Source organism: Monodelphis domestica, chromosome 7 (assembly GCF_027887165.1).
Source record: "Monodelphis domestica isolate mMonDom1 chromosome 7, mMonDom1.pri, whole genome shotgun sequence".
Taxonomy (NCBI): Eukaryota; Metazoa; Chordata; class Mammalia; order Didelphimorphia; family Didelphidae; genus Monodelphis; species Monodelphis domestica.
Window position 1 is genome coordinate 14281617 of NC_077233.1, and position 19897 is coordinate 14301513.

Sequence of the window (19897 nt, forward strand, 5' to 3'; positions counted from 1 at the left end):
GGTCCCAAAACAGAGTCCACGTGTTATCTCACTTGAGCCTACCCTGAAAGGTGGATTTCATCAACATCATCCCATTTTACAGACAAGGACACTGAAGTAGGTGAAATGTAGTGACTTGCCCCAGGGACATACAGACATAGACATTGGAGGCAGGATTCAAAATCGGGTCTTTGTGACTCCGCGGCCAGCACTCAATCTACTGCACGCACCATCTCGCTGCCTTAAGAATATCCACTCACATTTATGCAGCCCTTTAATGTTTGCAAAGTAGTCACAACATTGACATCATCTGAACCTCACAGCTACCTGTGAGGTTTCCTTGCTTTGCAGAGGATGCCAGGGGTGCCATGCCCAGCCTCCTCAGATCCTTACAACAGGAGCAGCAGGGCATGCTGGGTGCCTAAAGCCTGCGGCATCATTGGCGTCTCGGGAATGGGAAACAACGTTCCAAACTTCTCTGAGTTTTGACACCCAGAGATCCAACGGTCTACAATATGGTAGAGGGGATTCCTGCTGAAGGTCAGGGCGAGGCAAAATGACTCCTGGTGTCCCTTCCAACCCCGTGAGTCCAGGATTCAGACTTGGACTCCACTAACGACTCCCCCTAAACCTCTTGTGTCATGGCAGGCATTTGCTTTAGACTGACTTTGCTTTGAGAATTTAGGGAAAGTTCATCGCCTGCCTTGACTTAACTGAAGTTCCTCTGGGGCAGAGGTGCTAAGCCCGGAGTCTGTGAATAGATTTCAGGGGATCTGCCAACTTGGAGTTCACAATACACAACAAAAACATTAAGAACCCCCCACCCCACCCCACTCACCCCAAAAAAAGATTGCCTGGAATGACAGTCTGGAGATGGCTGCATTTTAGCCTTCGAGAGACAGGACGGTGTAGTAGATAGAGTGTGTGCCTTTCAAGTTGGGGAAACCCAGTTTCCCCTCCTGCCTACGAGACTTTCAATAGTTATATGACTCTGGATGGCTCATTTAACCTCCTCAGTCTCGTTTTTCCATCTCTAAAATGGAGATAATATTAGTACTTTGTATTGTATAGCAGGATCAAAGGTGCTTCAAGAACCTTAAAGAGCACAATAGATGTACAAATTATTATCAGTTATGATATGTGAAGGCCTGACTAGTCAGCCCTTATTTCCCCACAAACTCATCTTTTTATTTTGTAGGACCAGAAATAACCCAAGGGAGGACTTGGTAGGACCTCAGTTCATACTTAGGGGGTTCTTTGGTCTCTTACCTAATTCTTTTATATTAACCCCATAAAATAGGTTGTGAAAATACTCCCATTTTACAAGTAGGGGAAACTGAGGCATCATGCCTAAAGCTGGACAGTTCATGAATAACAGAGCTGGGATATGAACCCAGGACTCCTTCCTTCCAGCCAGAGATCTTTATGCTTGTCATACTGTCTCCATCATAGTTGTAAAATGTAGCACTGGGCCAGGATGGGGAGCCCTAGGGATAGGGAGAGACAGGCTAGCCCCAGAGAGACTCAGGAGGAGAATCCAGATTATCCAGAACCCTGAGGACAGGAGTGGATGTGTGAGCTTTTCCTGGAGTTAGAAGACTTAGATACTCAACTCTGGTTTCAATTTCTTTATCTATATGTCTAATAGAGGCAGCTAAATAGCACAGCAGAAGGAGCACTGGGCTCAGAATCAAGGAGACTCACCTTCAGTTCAAATCTGGCCTCAGGCACTTACTGTGTGACCCTGGTCAAGTCACTTAACCCTGGCTGCCTCAGTTTCCTCATCTATAATATAATTAAAATAAATAATATTATTATTTTTTAATTATTACAATAAAATGAACCAGAGAAGGAAATGGCCAACCATTCCAGTATGTCTACCATGAAAACCCCAAACGGGGTCACGAAGAGTCAGACAAGCCTGAACAACAGCAAAACCTATCATCTATCCAGGGGTGTGTATATATATTCATAACATGAGGCTATTAGGAGACCTAATGAGAAGATGGATATCAAACTCTGCACGTGTTAAAGTACCATTTAACTGAGTAAAGAGCTTCACACAGTCCCCCATTCAATCCTCCAGTGACTAGCATCTTTGGGCATTCACTCAGAGATTTCTGTTTCCTAAACCTTACCTTCTGTCTTAGAAACAATACTGCATATTGGTTCCAAGACAGAATGGCTGTAAGAACTAGGCAACGGGAGTTAAATGACTTGCCCAGGGTCACACAGCTAGGAAGTATCTAAGGCCAAATTTAAACCCAAGACCTTCCATCACTAGGCCTGACTTTCAAACCACTGAGTCATCCAGCTGCTCCTGCAATTGGTTCTAGTCCTAAATTCTCCCTTCTTTGAAAGGATTCAGCTGTGTTCTTGTTGCTATTATTTGTTGTCCTCCAGACCTGGGTCTTCATCCTTGTATGGAAAGTCCTTCTACCATCATAATTCACCTATAACTTAGAGTCTTAGAGAGTCCCCTGGGGCACTGACAGTGACTGGCTTAGGATCATGCAGAAAACACACATCAGAGCAGATCTCAAGTCCCAAATTCTCAATCTACTGTGCCATGTGCTTAGGATGTTATTCTGGACTCTTGGTGACCCCATTTAGTGTTTACTTGGCAAAGATACTGGAGTAGTTCACCATAGAAAGAGGCAGGATTCAAACCCAAGTCCTCTGATGGGGTAGAGAACTATGTTATGTACTCTGACTTCAATCATTTTCAGTCATTTTTTATCTTTATGACCCCACTTGGGGCTTTCTTATCAGAGATACTAGAGTGGTTTGCCATTTCCTTCTCCAGCTCATTTTCCAGAAGAGGAAACTGAGGCCAACAGGGTAAAGTGACTTGTCCAGGGTCACACAGCTAGTAAATAATAGTTAGATCCTTAGGAACTCTGAAACTAAATCTCAACCAGCATTCCACACTGGCCAGAGAAAACTCAGGTGGTCTCCTTGGTATACTCAAGCATCCAATGAGCACCATAATAAGATGTTGAGTTCTCTTCTGGTCTAAATCAGCCCAGTATACCCTGAGGACATAGGAAAAGGCTCTCTCCGCCCCTTTGGGACTGCTACAGAAAGTAAACCAGAGACATGCCTGGCCTGGTTTATCTGGTGCTTGGGATATAGAGACAAAAATCAAATAGTCGCGGCCCCCAAGCAATTCTACATACAGAACGTATTCAATGAAGTAAATACAAAATATAAACAGTCATTTTAGGCCCGGAGATAAGGAGGGAAAGTGCTATGTTAAGACACAGATATAAAAGGAATAAGAAATGGACCAATTTCTGACCCTGAATAATCCTAGCTAATATCAATCAATAAACATTGATTACAAGTTGTACGTATTTATTACAAGTACATGCCAGTCACTGAGCTGAGACCTGGACACTTTTTTAAAAAGCAAAAACAGTTGCTGACTTCAAAGAATTCATATCCTAATAAGGAAAATAAGATACTCATGAAAGGGTGGGGCTTCGTTGATCATCCAAACCTCACTTCAAAGTAATTACTTTGGTAGGTAAAATTCTTCTTGATTCAATCAGAAACATATAAGAACAGAGCTATACCCTCTCCCCCCTTCATTCAAAGTTATCGGATGAAATCTTTGGTTATAAGGAAAAAGCTGTCTTAGAACCATGTTGAGATTTGGAGGGTCTGGAAGTGGCGATCAGAAAGTGGGGTCATATAGAGCTAAGTCAAGCACTAGCAGCCCCAGAGAAAGAAAAGATATGACTGGACTATGGCAGAGAAGGGAGATCTCAAAAAGGTAGATATCAAATCTTTGAGGGTATCTTGGGATGAAAGACCTGGATGATGCCACCAGTCTATTAAAAAAAAAAATTCAGGGAAGTCACAAGAAAAGTCAGCTTTTTTCTCCAACTTCCCCCCATCCCAGTGCCCATCTAGCTATGATTATAATATAATATGATGTAACTCAAATATAACATAATACAATTATAATCAATATAAGTGTTTGTTGCCCAAACATTGCCAGTAACTTGAATTTTGACTCAACTGTAAAGATGGGAGAGGTTCTAGAGACAGAGAACTCAACCTCTGCCTAGATATGAGGAATTTTCCTAATAACATGTTTGGAGCAACTCTGATTAAACTCATAACATTTGTTTTAAAATAAGTTAGGCATCAGGGCCCATTTTGTTGTCCCGATGCTTACACCAACTAATTATTCTAATTTTATAAATTCTATAAAATTTTTAATAGGGTATTACATCCATATATACTATATACATAGAACATAGATGGAAGTTTCCCTGAGTCATTCTGAGTCCTAGACTTTCTAAAGATGCAAAAGCTACAATTTATAGTCCCCTGACATGTCATCCTTTTGGTATCTTTAGGATTAGCTACAACGTCTAGACCCAAGTTGGCAAGCCTATGGTACGCATGCCGGAGCATGCTAGAGGGAACTGCTCCCTTCCCTCTCTCCACAGGCACCTGAGTACATTTCTCACATGACCTATCCTGATGCCCAACAGCCCAATGAGAGTACTTCCTCCCTCTCCTGTCTGGGGTAATGTGGGGGGTGGCTCAAATGTGGTGTGAGGATTGCAGTTTGGGCACTCGGTCTCTAAGGTCTCTAAAAGGCTCACCATCACTGCTCTGGACCATAGCCTCCAGCGCAAGAGGTCTTAACTTTTTATGGCATGGATCCCTTTGGCAAGCTCATGAAGTCTATAGATCCCTTCTATAAATGTGTAAAATAAAATACATAAAATACAAAGGAAAACATGAGATAATGTATTATGGGTATGAGAAAGAACCTAATGGATGTAGGAGATAGAATGCCAAATTTGGGGAATAACAAATTGTTTATTTTGACTAAAGTATAGAATATAACAGCAAATAAAAATGATGTAATCCCTATGCTATCGTGAGGTGCAGTAAAAAATGTACACAAAAGCTATACAATTTAGAATATAAATGAGCACGTTGAAAATGTTGAACTGAAGAGACCAAATAACCTAGTTGTAGCTGCCTAACTTGATTAAGGGATCATTTATTTGCTGACATACTTTAAGAGAAGGTTAGGCTACCAATACAACGTCCTCTCATTGGAAATCAAATATTTCCAAAAGAGAATTACTCAGAGATTGCTAGTGAAGGTAGTTCCCATATGGACCGACATGAAAAGCCACCAAGAAAATACCAGCTGACAGGAGCAAGAGTGAAATTTGTATCAAATCAAAAATGAAATGATCACATCAACAGAGTGGGATGCCTGGGCACAAATGTATAGCAGACGTCTCATAAGGTAGATAAACCAGAGATGCTCATTCCAAAGGGAAAACTAGACTTTGTAGGTGTCATGGAGTCTAATAGGAAAGGACTTCATATGGCTCCGGAAGAGTATATACACAGTTCTGAATTTAAAAGGAATTAATAAATTAAAAGGCAGTGAGAGATTATTATATTTTAAGAAGGTAAGATCCCATGAGGAAATCCATAGACCCAAAATGGGAAGCATGGTGTGGGGAGCATTTTCATAAAACTGAACAGAAAGGAAGAGAAATAGAAGTGAAGTTACTCTGGAGGTATACTATACACCATCTCAGCAAGAGGAAATAGAAATGGAATTGGATGGGGAGGAGTCACACAACCGGGATGGAGACATGATATAGATATAATCGATTCTACAGACAGCTGTTGAAACTCTGTCTCTCTGTTCTCTCTGTCTCTGTGCATCTCTCAAAAGTAGAGCAGTTGAATAAGGCAAGTCAAAATGTATTATAATTTCATTTTTAGACAGACAGAAGTGACATGTGAAAAAACAATTCTGTATCCGAATGTGGCCAACAATGGGATGCTGAAACAGAAACGAAAGGAATCATGGGATGGGCGTGACAGCTCCATCATACAATCTATGATGGGAAAGGAAAGATGAACCAGCATGATCTGGCATGCCAACTAGATTTGGAGGAGAGTAAAATTTTAAAGCATTTAGAACAGGTGTAATTAACCTGAGGTTCAAGAACATTAGAAAATGTATAATCTTCATAACTGCACTTCAATATCATTTGCTTCCTTTATAATCCTATGTATTTTTATGTATATAGAAACTTTTTTCCTTAAAAGAGATCCTAGATTTCACTAAAATGCCAAAGGGTCAATGATACAAAAAGATGAAGAACCCTGGTTTGGAGAAAGGATAAATGAGATTCAACAGCGTCAGATTTTTAGAACAAGCCAGTCCAAAAGAAATGGAAACTCTCTAGTATTCTTTGAAGATACAAGCAAAAATTATCCTAAAGAGAAAGGAGACCAAGAAAATGTCTAAGTATCTGCACAAGGAAATCTTTGGCCAACTTTAACTATTTTTAAAATGTCTGGCATGACTAAGGGATATCATGTGGGGAAAGGGTTGGCCTTTTCTCAACCTTAAAGGGCAGAATTCCAAGAATTGCCCAAAAGTAGAATAGGCTGCCTCAAAAGAGAGTGGGACCTCTCCCAGAAGGGCTTCAAAAGAAGTTCCAGGAATCTTAGGATTCCTTGTCAGAGTTTGGTTCAAATTCAGGAGACCATACGAATGTGGAAGGAAGATTGTTGATCATATATTCCATTTACCCTTAATCTCTAGAATGTCATCTTTTTGAGGGCAGAGACTATTACACATTTTTTACTTTGAAACTCCAACACCCAGCACAGTTCCTGGTATATAATAGGCCTATGATAAATGCTTGTTAGTAAATTGCTTGATACATTAATTATCTGAATCCTTCCTGAACCTACTTCTATTTGAGCCTGTATGACCTCAACATGGTAGAACGTTTCCTGTTTATCAAAAATAATAGCTCATATTTATGCAACACTTTCTAAAGTGGCAAAGGCTATCAATACAAGTCTGTGAAGTAAGGAGGTCAAGTATTCTTGTACCCATTGTAGAGATGAGAAAACTGATGTGCAGGGAGGTAAGTGGCCTTCTCTTGATCATACAGCTAATAAGATGGCATCATTCAGACCAAGTTCTCCTCATTCTAAGACCTCATCTCTTCCCTAAGCCATGCCTGTTGGTTTAATGAATACTTCCATTACTTTTATTTTTTCCATGTTTACATGATTCACATTTTCTCCCTCTCCTCATCCTTCCCTCCTCCCAGAGTTGAGAAGCAATTCCACTGGATTATACATACATACATATGTATACACATATATATTATCACTTGAACCCTTTTTCATATTATTCATTTTTGCAAATGAACAATCCTTTAAAACCAAAACCTCAGATCACATACTCATATAAACAAGTGATAAGTCACATGTTTTCTTCTGTGTTTCCGCTCCCACAGTTCTTTCTCTGGATGTGGATGGCGTTCTTTCTCCTAAGTCCCTCAAGATTGTCCTGGATCATTGCTTTGCTATTAGTAATAAAGTCAATTACATTTGATCGTACCATAATGTTACAGTCTCTGTGTATAATGTTCACCTGGTTCTGCTTATTTCACTGAGCATCAGTCCATGTAGCTCTTTCCAGTTCTTATAGAAATCCATCAATTCATCATTCCTTATAGCACAATAGTATTCCATCACCATCATACACATAGTTGGTTCAGCCATTCCCCAATCGAGGGGCATCCCCTTGTTTTCCAATTTGTTGCTACCACAAAGAGCTGCTATAAATATTTTTCTACAAACAGGTCCTTGCCCAGTCCATCTTTTAAAAACTACCTTCAATTTTCAGAGGATTGCCTCTAATTGAGTTCTGGAGTTTATTTTTTTAACCCTTATCTTCTGTCTTGGAATCAATACTGTGTATTGGTTCCAAGGCAGAAGAGGGGCTAAGGGCTAGGCAATGGGGATTAAGTGACTTATCCAGGGTCACACAGCTGGGAAATGTCTGAGGCCAGATTTGAACCTAGGATCTCCCATCTCTAGTCCTGGCTCTCCATCCAGTAAGCTACCCAGCTGCCCCCTGAGTTCTGGAATTTATTGAAAAGGTCCAGATAAAGGATGTCCATTCCACTGGTATCTTTATAAAAGTCAGTCATATCTCCTATCAGTGACTATCTCTCCAGATCAGAGTCACAGATCATATATTTAGAGCTGGAAAAAAAAACTTAAGCAATCATTTAGTTCAACATCTTGATTTTTGATCACAAGTAACTTGTCCAAGGCCACACAAGTAGTAGGCATCAGAGTCAGGAAATGAACTCACATGTGATGACTCCAAACCATCCTCTATCCCTAATCTTCTCAGTGGGATCACTCCATTTCCTTGTTAGCAACCTCTCTCTCATATATTAATGAGAAATCTGATTTGAGGGAGGCAAGATTTTTCTGAGAACCATAAGACCAAAAAAGACCTAGAGCAGATGTCGGATCTTTTACCTCACGGGAACTTTACCTACACCACCAAAGAAACATGCAAATCACAATATTTCTCAGTACCTTCATCTGAAATTCCCCAGCTTCCCTCCCTAAACCATGACTTGATCATCTTGACTACTGGATAATTACACAAAGATCAGAGATGATTATTACTAAGTATCCCCATTTAATTCTTGTATCTAAAGATTATGGTTCAATCACTTCGATGATACCCAGCAGAAGACTATAAAAACATAGACTGAGAGTTGAAAGGGACCTTAGAAGTCACCATGTATAAACCCATCATCTGTGAAAAGGAAACAAAAACAAGTTCTGGACTTTCTGCCACTGTGTTAGAACAAGCAACAGTGGGAATATTAGAGAAAGAAAGTGACAAGACTGACAGTTGGTGGGGGAAGGGGCAACTGGGAGGGGCAGTTGGTCTTGTGACTAGCACTTCCTGCCTGGAGTGGGAAGTGGAGGAGCTTTCCTTCGCAGTCTGGATAAAAGTGTCTCTACTTTCTTCAGCCTGAAGAAATAGGTCCAACCAGCTCTGAAGGTCAGAACTTTTCTTGTTGCTTGCTGTCTACTGCTAAGATTTTGAAATTAAGAAAACTAGCACAGAGATAGTGTAGACAGGAATAAGAGAAACCCTCCACCAGCCTTTGAGGCCTGGCCTCAGCTCCAAAGCTGAGAAAGACTCCATCCTTATTTAGAGACATCCCTTTTCCCTCTCCAATACGAACTGGTTATTAAAATTTATCTTATTTTAAAATCGCAGTCAGATAAGTGGACTATCTTTTCTGGGGCATAGAGGGAGCTGAACTTCAGTTCAGTCATCCAATTATAAACGTTCCTTATTGGACCCCTGCTGGGCGACCAAATTCTGGGGAAAGACTTGTCCCTCAGGAGGGTCCATGTTTACCTGCTCTAGGGCAACTTCAGCAGCAATCCAGTGAGAAGACATCCCCGCAGGCTATCATAAGTGGCTCATTTCTCGGACACCCCATTTTGTTCAAAAATAGCCTCTCGGCAGGGGGCATCTCTCTCCTTTGCCTCACCAGCAGCCATATTCCCTTTCTCCCTTCAACTCCTCCATTCCTGCTACAAACCTTCCATATCCCCTGTTTTTTCAATCCCCCCATCTTTCAACTATAAATATTACACATCTTACAAATGAGGGAACATAGAAGTGACGTCATTTGATCAAGATCCTAAGCAAGCTAGGATTCGAACACACACCCTTTGACTTCAAGACCAATACCTTCCATCATATCAGGCTCAGACACCTCTCGATAGTATGATCAAGCCGTCTGAAGAAGCAGATGAAAGACTACCATGGCGGCAGTTCTAAATAATAGTCCCAAGTTATAAAAATCTTTTGTGGGAGAAGCCTCCGCAGAGACGCGGCACCAATGATGGAGCCAAGATGTCATCATCCTAAAGTACCCCTTTCCAGCTGTGGATCGCAGGCTGCTGAATGCCCCAGCTGAAAACCCAGCCCATTACCATGACAAAAGGCCACGGTTATAGATGGCAGCAGGTGGGAGGCTTAATGACTTAATTCGGAGATGCTCTTGTCAGCTGCCTCCAGAGACTTCTCATTGTGACAAATTCTTGCAGGTACATTTGGCGACATGGATTCTGAACACAAAGCATCCAACAAAGGGCCCTTGTGAGAACCCCCTGGGGCAGACAGTTGGCTTTATTCTTTTGACACGGGATTGTTTTTGTTGTGTCTGGAGGGCAGCTGAGGGAGCTTCCAGGGTGCATCTTAGCCTGCATGAATACCCAATTCTGCCTCTGGTCTGAAGGGATTCCTGAACTTATGTTAGCCAGTGAAGGAAATCTAGGAGGAGAAAGAATCCGAGTATTCGGCTCCAAACGCAAGCCAGTGTCACCAAATGTGGTTGTTATTGTTCCATTGTTTCCAATGCTTCATGACCCCATCTGGGTTTTCTTGGTAGACATACTGAAGTAATTTGCCATTTCCTTCTCCAGATTTTACAAATAAGGAAACCGAGGCAAACAGGGTTAAGTGACTTGTCTAGGGTCATGCAGCCAGTAAAAGGGAACTCAGGGAAATGGACCTTCCTGACTCCAAGCTTGGCACTTGATCCACTGTACCACCTAGGTGCCCTGACAGATACTAGATAAGTCAAAGGGAGATAATGCTGGCAAAAATATAAGGCTGGGAGGGATAGCTGCGTGACTCAATGGATAAAGAGCCAGGTCTAGAGACAGGAAGTCCTGGGTTTAAATCTGGCCTCAGACACTTACTAGCTGTGTGACCCTGGACAAGTCACTTAACCCCCATTGCCCAGCTTTTACCACTTTTCCATCTTGGAACGGATACTTGATGGCAATTCCAAGACAGAAGCCAAGGGGAAAGAAAGACAGAAAGAGAGAAGAAACAAAGAAGGAAATATATGGGTGCAGCTCCCATGCCACTCTCTGCACAAGGCCTTTCCCGATGACGATAACCTTCTCTTGATCCTGGAATTTGCTGCTCTGGCACAGGCTCTTTCTAGAACCATGTAAGCCCCCTGGGTAGTGTGCTGGCATCTCAGCACCTGCCCCAAGGCCTAGAACACAACAGGTGCTCAATAAATGCTGGAAGATGGACCGTTTGCTCCTTGTCCCAGATTACATGACCACAATAATGGCTAACACGATGCACTTTCAGCTCCTTGACGGGAAGGGAAGGCCTGGCATCTATTCCCCAAGTCAGCTTTACCTAGTTCTCCTGTGTCTGGGTTTTCCAGGACTTCTCCAGGCGAGCTCCATTCCTCCATGGCTTCCTCCCTGGCCTCTGCTGCAGATCCTAGCAGAAATCAAGCAAAAGCAAAGATGTCCAGTCAGCTGCTTGGGGGCAATAACGATATGAACAACAACAAGAACACACGGAACACAGGATGCATGTGGTGCAGAAGTTCTCTCTCTCCCCCCGCCAAGGACATGCTTAGGTTGACATCGCCCAGACGTCAACCAAATGTCAGAATCAACAAGCCTCCCACCAGCTGGAGAATGAGGAGTGCCTGCCCCAGGCACCTGACGAGCCCACCTGGGGCAATGGGCAGATGAGAACAGCTTTTCCAATGGCCATGAAGGCAGCGGAAGCAGGTGCCATGGAGTGCCTAGAGTTACGTTAGATGTTGACAAAGCCAAGGTCATACTTGGTTATCACCAGTCATCTTGGAGCTGGAAAGACCTGAGTTCAAGTCTTGCCTCTGGTCCCTTACATTGTCAGTACTCTAGGCAGGGCTCTGCAGCTCTGAGTTACAGAGAGAGTGATGGGCCAGCAGGAGGAGGGGAAGTTTCCTCATCTAGGAGTTCCCCGTATCCACGAAGGCCCAGGTCCAGGCTCTGTGGCTGCCTAGGTGGCAGCAACCATGCTAAGTGTCTGAACAGCTTTTAAAAAAATGCATCATTCCTTAAGCAAGATCAATTGTATTCCTAAAATATACCTAAAAATTTCTGGAGGGGAAAATGAGCTGAAGTTGATTTGCAGATTTTCCATTAACTTGAAATAAAATTGGCGTCATGCTAATGGTATTCCACATCTAGTTTCTCCCTTTCCAAATCAATCGGCTTTCCTGAGCCTGGGCTCCCCCTCCAGGTTGCCACTGGATCCTCCTCCAGCTTATTCCCACCCTACAGATTTTCCAAGCCAGGCCATGGACCACCCCGCCCCCCCCCCGCCCCCACTCCAGTCAAACGCAAAGAAAACAAGGATTCGCTAAACCCCTGCCAGGTCCGGGTACCATGCCGAGCCCTGGAAGAGATGGAGAGTGTGGATGAGGCCCGACACGGTCCTCGTCCTCATAGAGCCTGTCCTCCGGGTTACACCATGAGAGAGAGGGAGCGAGACCACATCGAGGTTATACACAGACCAGGAAGGACGCACTCGTCTTCTCCTGGTCTGGAATAATGCCAGCCCAGGGCTTGCTTCTACCTCCCTGGGTCCAGCCCTCTCCCCTGGGTGCTGTGGGATGCTGTGGGCCCCAGGTAGTTGACTAATCCCACTGAATTGATCATTCAGGGAATGCCACGTCCTTGGAGGGAGATCCTGGATTGCTTTCATGTGTTTCTCCCCAGATTTTAGCAGAGTACTTGGCACATAGCTAGACTGTCAGTGTTCATTTCAAGATTTCATTCATTCGTTCATTCATTGACTGAATGAACTAAGAAGCTCTGTATAGACTCTGGACCCCTGGCAGGAGAAGATATCAAAAGAAGGGCTCCCCCAGGGTTGGAGGCGAAAGGCTCTCGGCCTTGGGAGGCCCTCCGACCCAGCCTGATGTCAGGATGGAGATGTTTGTCACTCGAGCCGTCTCCTTCTTCTGGGCATGATCCGAGGTCAGCGTCAGAGGGGATCCTAACGCAAGGAGGACACACCAAATGGCACTCCTGGGGCGACGGCCTCATGTGGATCTGGGCGTCCAAGCACTTTAGCTAAGAGAAGGAGCTCTGGAATACTCCCACGCAGCTCCAGGATCAGCCCTCCATGAGGGACGTCGACTTCTGTTGCCTCTGGATATGGCTCACATTTACCATTATTTACAGGTTGTCTCTCGTATAAGAATATGAGCTCCTTGAGACCAAGGGTCACAGATGTGCCCTTCCTCTGACTCCCTAGAGTGTAACACACGCACACTCACACACACACTCACACAATCTCACACACTCACACACACTCACACACAATCTCACACATACACACACCCACATATATACACACACTCACACAATCTCACATACAATCTCACACACACTCACATACACACACTCACAATCTCACACACTCACACTCTCTCACACAATCTCACACACTCACACATACACACACTCACACACATGTACACACACATACATACAATCTCACATACTCACACACTCTCACACACTCACACACATGTACACATACTCTCACACACACACACACACACGAGGCACTTGATAAATGATGCTGATCGCCTCTCACTGCTCCGCTAGAGGCACAGAAAAGGATGACACCATCTGCTGAAGGACTATGGGCAGAGCCAGGCAACACGGGACAGTAGAAGACTGTGTTGGCAATAATGTGATCAGTGATTCTGCCATCCATGGTGTGATAGAGATCATTCAGGCAGAGCTATAAACTATAAAGGAAGCAGATGGCTAGAAGAACCACAGAAGAGACTACCGGTGAGGAGAGATCCAAGAGCAGAAGACAACACCCAAGAACTACACGGGAAACAAGAAGTGCTGCTTGGAGTCTACACTCACCATGACTGCCGGTGATGGAAGCTCTACAGGCCTTCAAGAGGTAGTTGTTGCTATTGTCCAAGAGTCCTGGTTTAAGTACCATTTGTATTCTTTGACTTGCACTGTTCCTTCTTTGAGCCTTGTAAACTGTGTGCTTGACAGGGGAAGTGGGTGATAGCATGCTAGATGGCGTCACATAACAAAGAACCAAGATTTCCTGGGTGGGGAGAATGCGCCAGGGAATCATAAAAACCCACCGAAGTGAGGGCCGCTAGGTGGTGGATTAAGAGCCAGGCCTAGAGACAGAAGGTCTTGGGTTCAAGTCTGGCTTCAGACACGTCCTAGCCGTGTGACCCTGGGCAAGTCACTTAACCCCCCACTGCATAACTCTTCTGCCTTGGAACCAGTACATAGTATTGATTCTAAGGGGGAAGGTGAGGGCTCTTTTTTAAAGCCACTGAAGTGTACCCTGGAGGAGAACCTCATTATGCAGTTTTCAGCCAAAGAGCTCTATCAGTTACGAGCAGTATGGTCATCGCCAATCCAATGAAGACAGTGTTCTTGGAGGAGGCAGCATCTACCCGAGAAAGGAGAAGGCCTCTAAGAAGGCCCAAGCAAGTGGCAATAAAGACTGGTGTAGAGGGTCCTCCTTGAGAGAAAGAAGAGGAGATAGCTCAGAGACAAAACTGACGGGCCCCAGCAGCTGATTGGATGGGAGAAGGGAAGAAGAAAGACCCACGAAGTGGTAATGCTGGGATTAAAACCAGACTGAAAAGAAAGGCAGAGTCCACAGAGAGATCCTGAAGCCAAGAGAAATACGGAAGTCAGAAGGAAGAGCGTGAGGGGGAGACAATGGGCAGCTCTGTTTTCGGCCAGGCAGTTAGAGAGGGGAGCCCAGAAGAATGAGCAGGACGGAAGATCTCCCTCATCATCAGAGTTCACATCTGCAGAGTGCTTTAAGGTGTGCAAAGCACGTTTAATTAGCATCTCGTTTGATCCTCACAACAACCCATGAGGAAGGGTTTTGTCCCCATTTTACAGATAAGGAGTGTGAAACTGTGAGATTAAGTGACCGGGTCAGAGTCAAACAGCTGGTTTGGCCTGAAAAGAGAATTCAACTCAGACCGCTCTATCCACTGTGAGAGAAGTCCAGAGGAGTGAGAGAGAGAAGGAAGGCTGGGGCAGACGAGAGGAAAATCGACAGCTGAGCGTGGGGAAGAGCCCGAGACAAGAAGGAAGTGTTTAAAGCAGTCGGAGAAACACTGCGATGATCACCCCCTTCTTTGACCTCTTACAGCACTACCGACTATAGCTGGAGATCAAGACCTTCCTCCACACACTGTCCTTTTCCATTTGCTCTTATAACTTAACCCCTTGCGGTGGTCCTTCTTCACTAAGAATGGCCAATTGGCGGAGGGGCTTAGGAGGATCGACTCCACAGCGTCTGGGTGGCAGAGACATTTCCGTTAGGGATTCAGAACCAGCAGAACCTGGATGAAGTTAGGCAGGCAAAGAAGGAGAAAGGAAGAGCCCCTTAAGAACAAGAAGTCTCCTAGATGACCGCAGGTCCCTTCTATCTTTCTGTCTTTGATTCAGTGATTCCTACTGGCTGTGCCTTCATTGTTGTCGTTGTTGGTCAGTTGTTTCAGCTGTGTCCAATTCCTCATGACTCCATTTGGGGCTTTCTTGGATCCTAGAGTGCTTTGCCATTTCCTCCTCTAGTTTATTTTACAGATGAGGAAACTGAGGCAAACAGAATTGAAGAACTTGCACAGAGTCACACGATTAGTAATTGTGTGATAACCAGGGTCTTCCTGACTTTAGGCTCAGCCCTCTATCCACTGGGCCACCTATGCTCGGCTATGAATGACCTCTTTTCTTTTCTCTCTGGCCCTCTGGGAGCACCAGGAGACTTCATCCCTCTTCACTGGTATGCTACAGAACAGAGAAGGAAGAGCTAGAAAAAGCAAGTCCTGCTGTCTAATTCTCTGGGGAGAAAAGTGTGGCATCCTGGAATCCTGAGTCTAGGGCTGAGAGAGGCCTCAGAGGTCATCTAGTCCAGCTCTCTTATTTTACAGATGAGGAAACTGAGTTCCACAAAAGGGAAGTGACTTTCCCAAAATCACTCCTAGGATTACAGAGCTGGAAGGGACTTTAGATAGTTTCTAATCCAAATCCCTCATTTACAGATGAGGAAACTGAGATCCATGAAATGAAGTGATCTATCCAATGTCATATAGGGAGTAAGTACCAGGAGTAAGACTTGAGCTCCAACCACTACACCACAGTGCCTTCCATGCTTCTCTCCTTGAAACTCCTACAACAGGGCCCAGGTACTGTGTGGCTAGTCTGCTGGGAGGGCCTGTGATTTTCACTTCCTGCTGGGATTTGCAGACAGGAGGCTGATGAAAGTGGCAAAGTCCCAATTTCCTTTCAAATCTTGGGAGAAGCAGGAAAGAGAGAGCGAGCAGAGATTCTACATTAGGATTACAGAAGACTATGATTGTGGCTAGTGCAAAAATGGAAGGAGATGCTCATGGAAAAGCAACTCTTTTTCCCTCCTGCTCTGTCTTCAGGGGGAGGAAAGGAACTAGGTGATGCAGTGGCCCAGAGTCAGGAAAATTCATCTTCTTGAGTTCCAATCTGGGTTCAGACACTCACTAGTGGTGTGATCCTGGGCAAGTCACTTTTGCCTCAGTTTCCTCATCTGTCAAATGAGCTAGAGGAGGAAAAGACAAACCACTTTTGTTGGACCGTTCCAATTTGAAGGTGAGAGGATGAGTGACAGGGTCCATTTCTGTCCTGAATCTGGATTATTCATTAGTCAACATAACCGAATTCAGAATATCTGAAGGGAATGGGGGAAAATATGAAATTAATTGAGCTCATCAGGGGTTTAGATAATGACTGAAGACATTAATAGAAAACCTAAACATCGGGGACATGGCCTCAATAGAGGCAGGCAGAGTTTTCTGCCACACAAGCTTCCATGATGTATTCTGAGCTCACTTTCCCCAGAACAGACCATTTTGGTTGTGTTTGAGGTCATCAGAGAAGCCCGGTGCTCAACGTTTTGATTGGGCCACAAAAGGTCAGTGACTGCCCAGTCCGAACAGGTGAGGCCATTCTGAAAGCCACTCTGCCCCGTGTCTCAGAGCTAAGGCATGCCTAAAGGTGAAATCTATAGACTGAGAAAATGTCCTCCAAACCTCCTCTGCGTTTTCTGTCTCAAACCAGAAGACCATTTCACTCAGCCTCCATTGGAGCCAACCAGCCCTAGCTTGCTGTCTGTCCCCTTACATGAATATCCATCACCATTCGTGGCTAAATTCCTGGAATGCTCTCTCTCCTGACTTTGGATTCTTAAACTCCCTGGTGCCCTTCAAGGCTTAGCTCAAGGGCCCCCTCCTCTAAGAGACCTGCCTGATCTCCCCACTAAAAAAGGACTTTATATTTCTATATTAGAGGATAAAGAGCTGACCTCAGTCTGGGTTCAAGATCCACCTCTGATACAAGGGCAAATTACTTAACCCCTCGGTGGCCCAGGTGCCCTTCTAAAACTACAACTGGTCGTTTAGGTCCCCATCTATATTGGCTGAGGGAATTTCCTCACTGGAAGGCCTACATAACAAAGAAATCACAGATCTAGTAAAAAAAAAACAACTGCCATTGGTAGGAAACAAAAACTCTAGTAGGAGTTTTTGACCTTCAACTTAACTGGAGGGGGTTAAAGCATCACTTCCTAAATTCCAGACTTTTTCAGGGGGTCAATGGAATATTGAGCATGTATGGAATCCTTTACAACTCTGAGCATCTGTTGATGCTCACAACAATCCTGCGGATAGATGCTGTTATTATTCCCATCTTTTGGAGGAGGAATTGGAATCTAGGAGAGCTTAAGTGACTTGCCCAAGGTCACGCAGGGTGAGATTTGAACCCAGATCTCCAAATCCAGAGCCCTTTCTGCTATGCCATGCCCTTCTAAAGGATGGATTCAGCGTCAGAGGACTTGGGTTTGGCTCCTGACCTCGGTCAGATTTCTTAACCTCTCTCAGACTCAGTTTCCTCTTCTGTGAAATGAGGTAGTTGAATCTTTGAGGTTTTTTCCAGCTTTTGATCTCTGTTCCAGAAAAAAAGGGACATTCTGGCATCAGAACACATTTTGATCTTTGTAAGAAACAAATTCCAGAAGATCAGTCCTCCTTTCATGTCTTTGCCTGCCTGCCACCCCTTTGAATTCTCAGAGGCAAACATAAAAGGGAGATGTGATGAAGCATGGTGGCTTTCCTCTCCTCTGGACAGACTCTTCCCAAGAGAGGAAGGGCAGAAGAGGGCAGGGTCACCCTAACTCCGTGTGGAACTGGAGGGTAAAGAAATCAGCCTTGTTCCCTCTCCAAGAGACTGACCAAGACTCCATCGTTCTGGGTTCCCTCCTCAGCTTTTTCCAGGAGCCCATGAGATACCTGAAGGCCCTCAGGAGAGTCTAAGCTCGAGGAGAGAGTCAGGACAGCCACTCCAATGTCGGAGGTCCTACAGAAGGAGGACGTGTCCTGTGGCAGGGAGATTGGAGCGGCTCTGCTGACCTCTGAAAGGCAGAGCCAGGAAGCACCAATGGAACGAGCCAAGAGGCAAGCTGCAAAGCAAGACTTTCTAGAAGGAGAGGCATCCCAGAGGGAGATCAGATGTCTCTGGAGGCAGTGGGTTCCCCCTCCCTGGAGGTCTTCAAACAAAGGCCTGATGTATTCTCTTTCTGTATGTGCACCCACACGCACACACGCACACACACGTTGATGTTGTTCAATCATATCCAACTCTTGGTGAGTTCATTTGAGTTTGGGGGGGTAGAGACACCGGCGTGCTTTGCCATTTCCTTCTCCATGTATAAATGGAAATTTTGAGCCTTTGGGCTTCATCCCCCAGAAGTCCCTTAGAATTTCCCAAAATTCCATTTTTCCTGTGCCCCATGTTTTGTGTGATTGTATTTAAGGGGCTGTAATTCCTCCCTCGTTCTCTTTTGAACCTGCGACCAGGCTGACGTTAGGCAGTTCTTTTGTTTTAGTTATTATTCCTAAAACTTTATAAAATAGAATACTTAGTTATTGATTATTCATTTTAAAACCCACATTCAGTGCATTTGACCGATGAGGAAACTGAGGCAAACAGGATGAAGGGACTCACCCAGAATCACAGAGCAAGTAAGTGTCTGAGGCTGGATTTAAACTCAGGAAGTTGAGTCTTCCTGACTCTAGACAGAGCATTCTATCCACGGATATATATCTATATCTATCTAACTAAATATGTACACTATGTCCCTTATTGCAACAGCACTTCCTTGAGATGAGGATGGATTTACTTTCTCTGGGCATCCCACGCTTGGCACAATGCCTGGCACCTAGGACGTATAGGATGGGCGCTTGTGGATTGAGTGCTCACTGGGGGCAGAGTGGGCCGGGGGGCCAATGAGGCGCCTTCCTCCTCTGAGAATCGGCACATGGTATGTATGCGTGCCTGTGTGCAGGCCCACCGCCAGGGATAGGAAATTCGGCCCCTCGCTGTCCCGTCTGTTCACAGATGGCAGAACTGGACGGCCACTGAGCTCCTCTCTAACGATGGGATTCTGGGATTCCCAGAATGCAGAACAAATAAACAGAGAAGGTTGGGGGGGGGGGATGCTTGAGAAAAGGCCTCGAAGGTCGGGATCAGGGGAAGGGAGGAGGACTTGGAGGGCGGCCAAGGAAAAGAAAAAGGAGCCGGAACCCAGCTGGGGCACTGGAGGATACGGAGGAGCCGTGCCAGAGCCCAGGCTGGAGTCAGCAGCAGAAACCGGCAGAGTTCTGGGAAAGTTGCAAAGTGACTCTGCAGAGCATCCTCTGCTGATTAGGCCTCTAACATGGACTTCCAATTTTAGCCCCAGAGGCTGGGGCTGTGGCGGTTCCCTGCTGACTCCCACCTCTGACCCTGACTTTCCCTGTGGCTTTGCACTAACACGGGGGCCTAGGCCAGAACTGGGGTCAGAAGGGGAGAGGCGCTGGCCTCGGGGGCCACAGCTAGCCCTGCTGGTGTCCTGTGAAGGCTCAGACCAGTTCAGCCCACCCACCGTCCACCTCTGGCCCAAGCCCAAGCCCCAGCGGCCAGTAACCACCAGGACGGAAGCGGGCTCTGAGGTTCCCTGGCCCTGGTCACCCCGCCTGGGTCCCTCCAGGGGTGACCACGCCTGCAGCCCAACGCGCCCTTGGCGAGTGGAAAGGAACCCACATAACTCTGCTCTGACGGTGTTTGCCCGCCATCTTCTTTTCTCTGTGGAGTCACCATTTGGGAAATGCTACTTCGCACTAAC

General features: G+C 45.2%; 1 protein-coding gene across 1 annotated transcript in view; it reads right to left on the bottom strand.

Moving 5' to 3' along the window:
* Nucleotides 1–19897, bottom strand: part of LOC107649503 (procyclic form-specific polypeptide B-alpha-like) — a 130382-nt gene that overhangs the window by 14648 nt on the left and 95837 nt on the right. The window contains exons 2-3 of the mRNA XM_056806261.1: nt 11051–11137; nt 10774–10898 (exon numbers count right to left, since the gene is read on the bottom strand). Of these exons, the coding sequence (XP_056662239.1) occupies nt 10774–10898; nt 11051–11137 (212 nt within the window). The remainder of the gene's footprint in view (nt 1–10773; nt 10899–11050; nt 11138–19897) is intronic.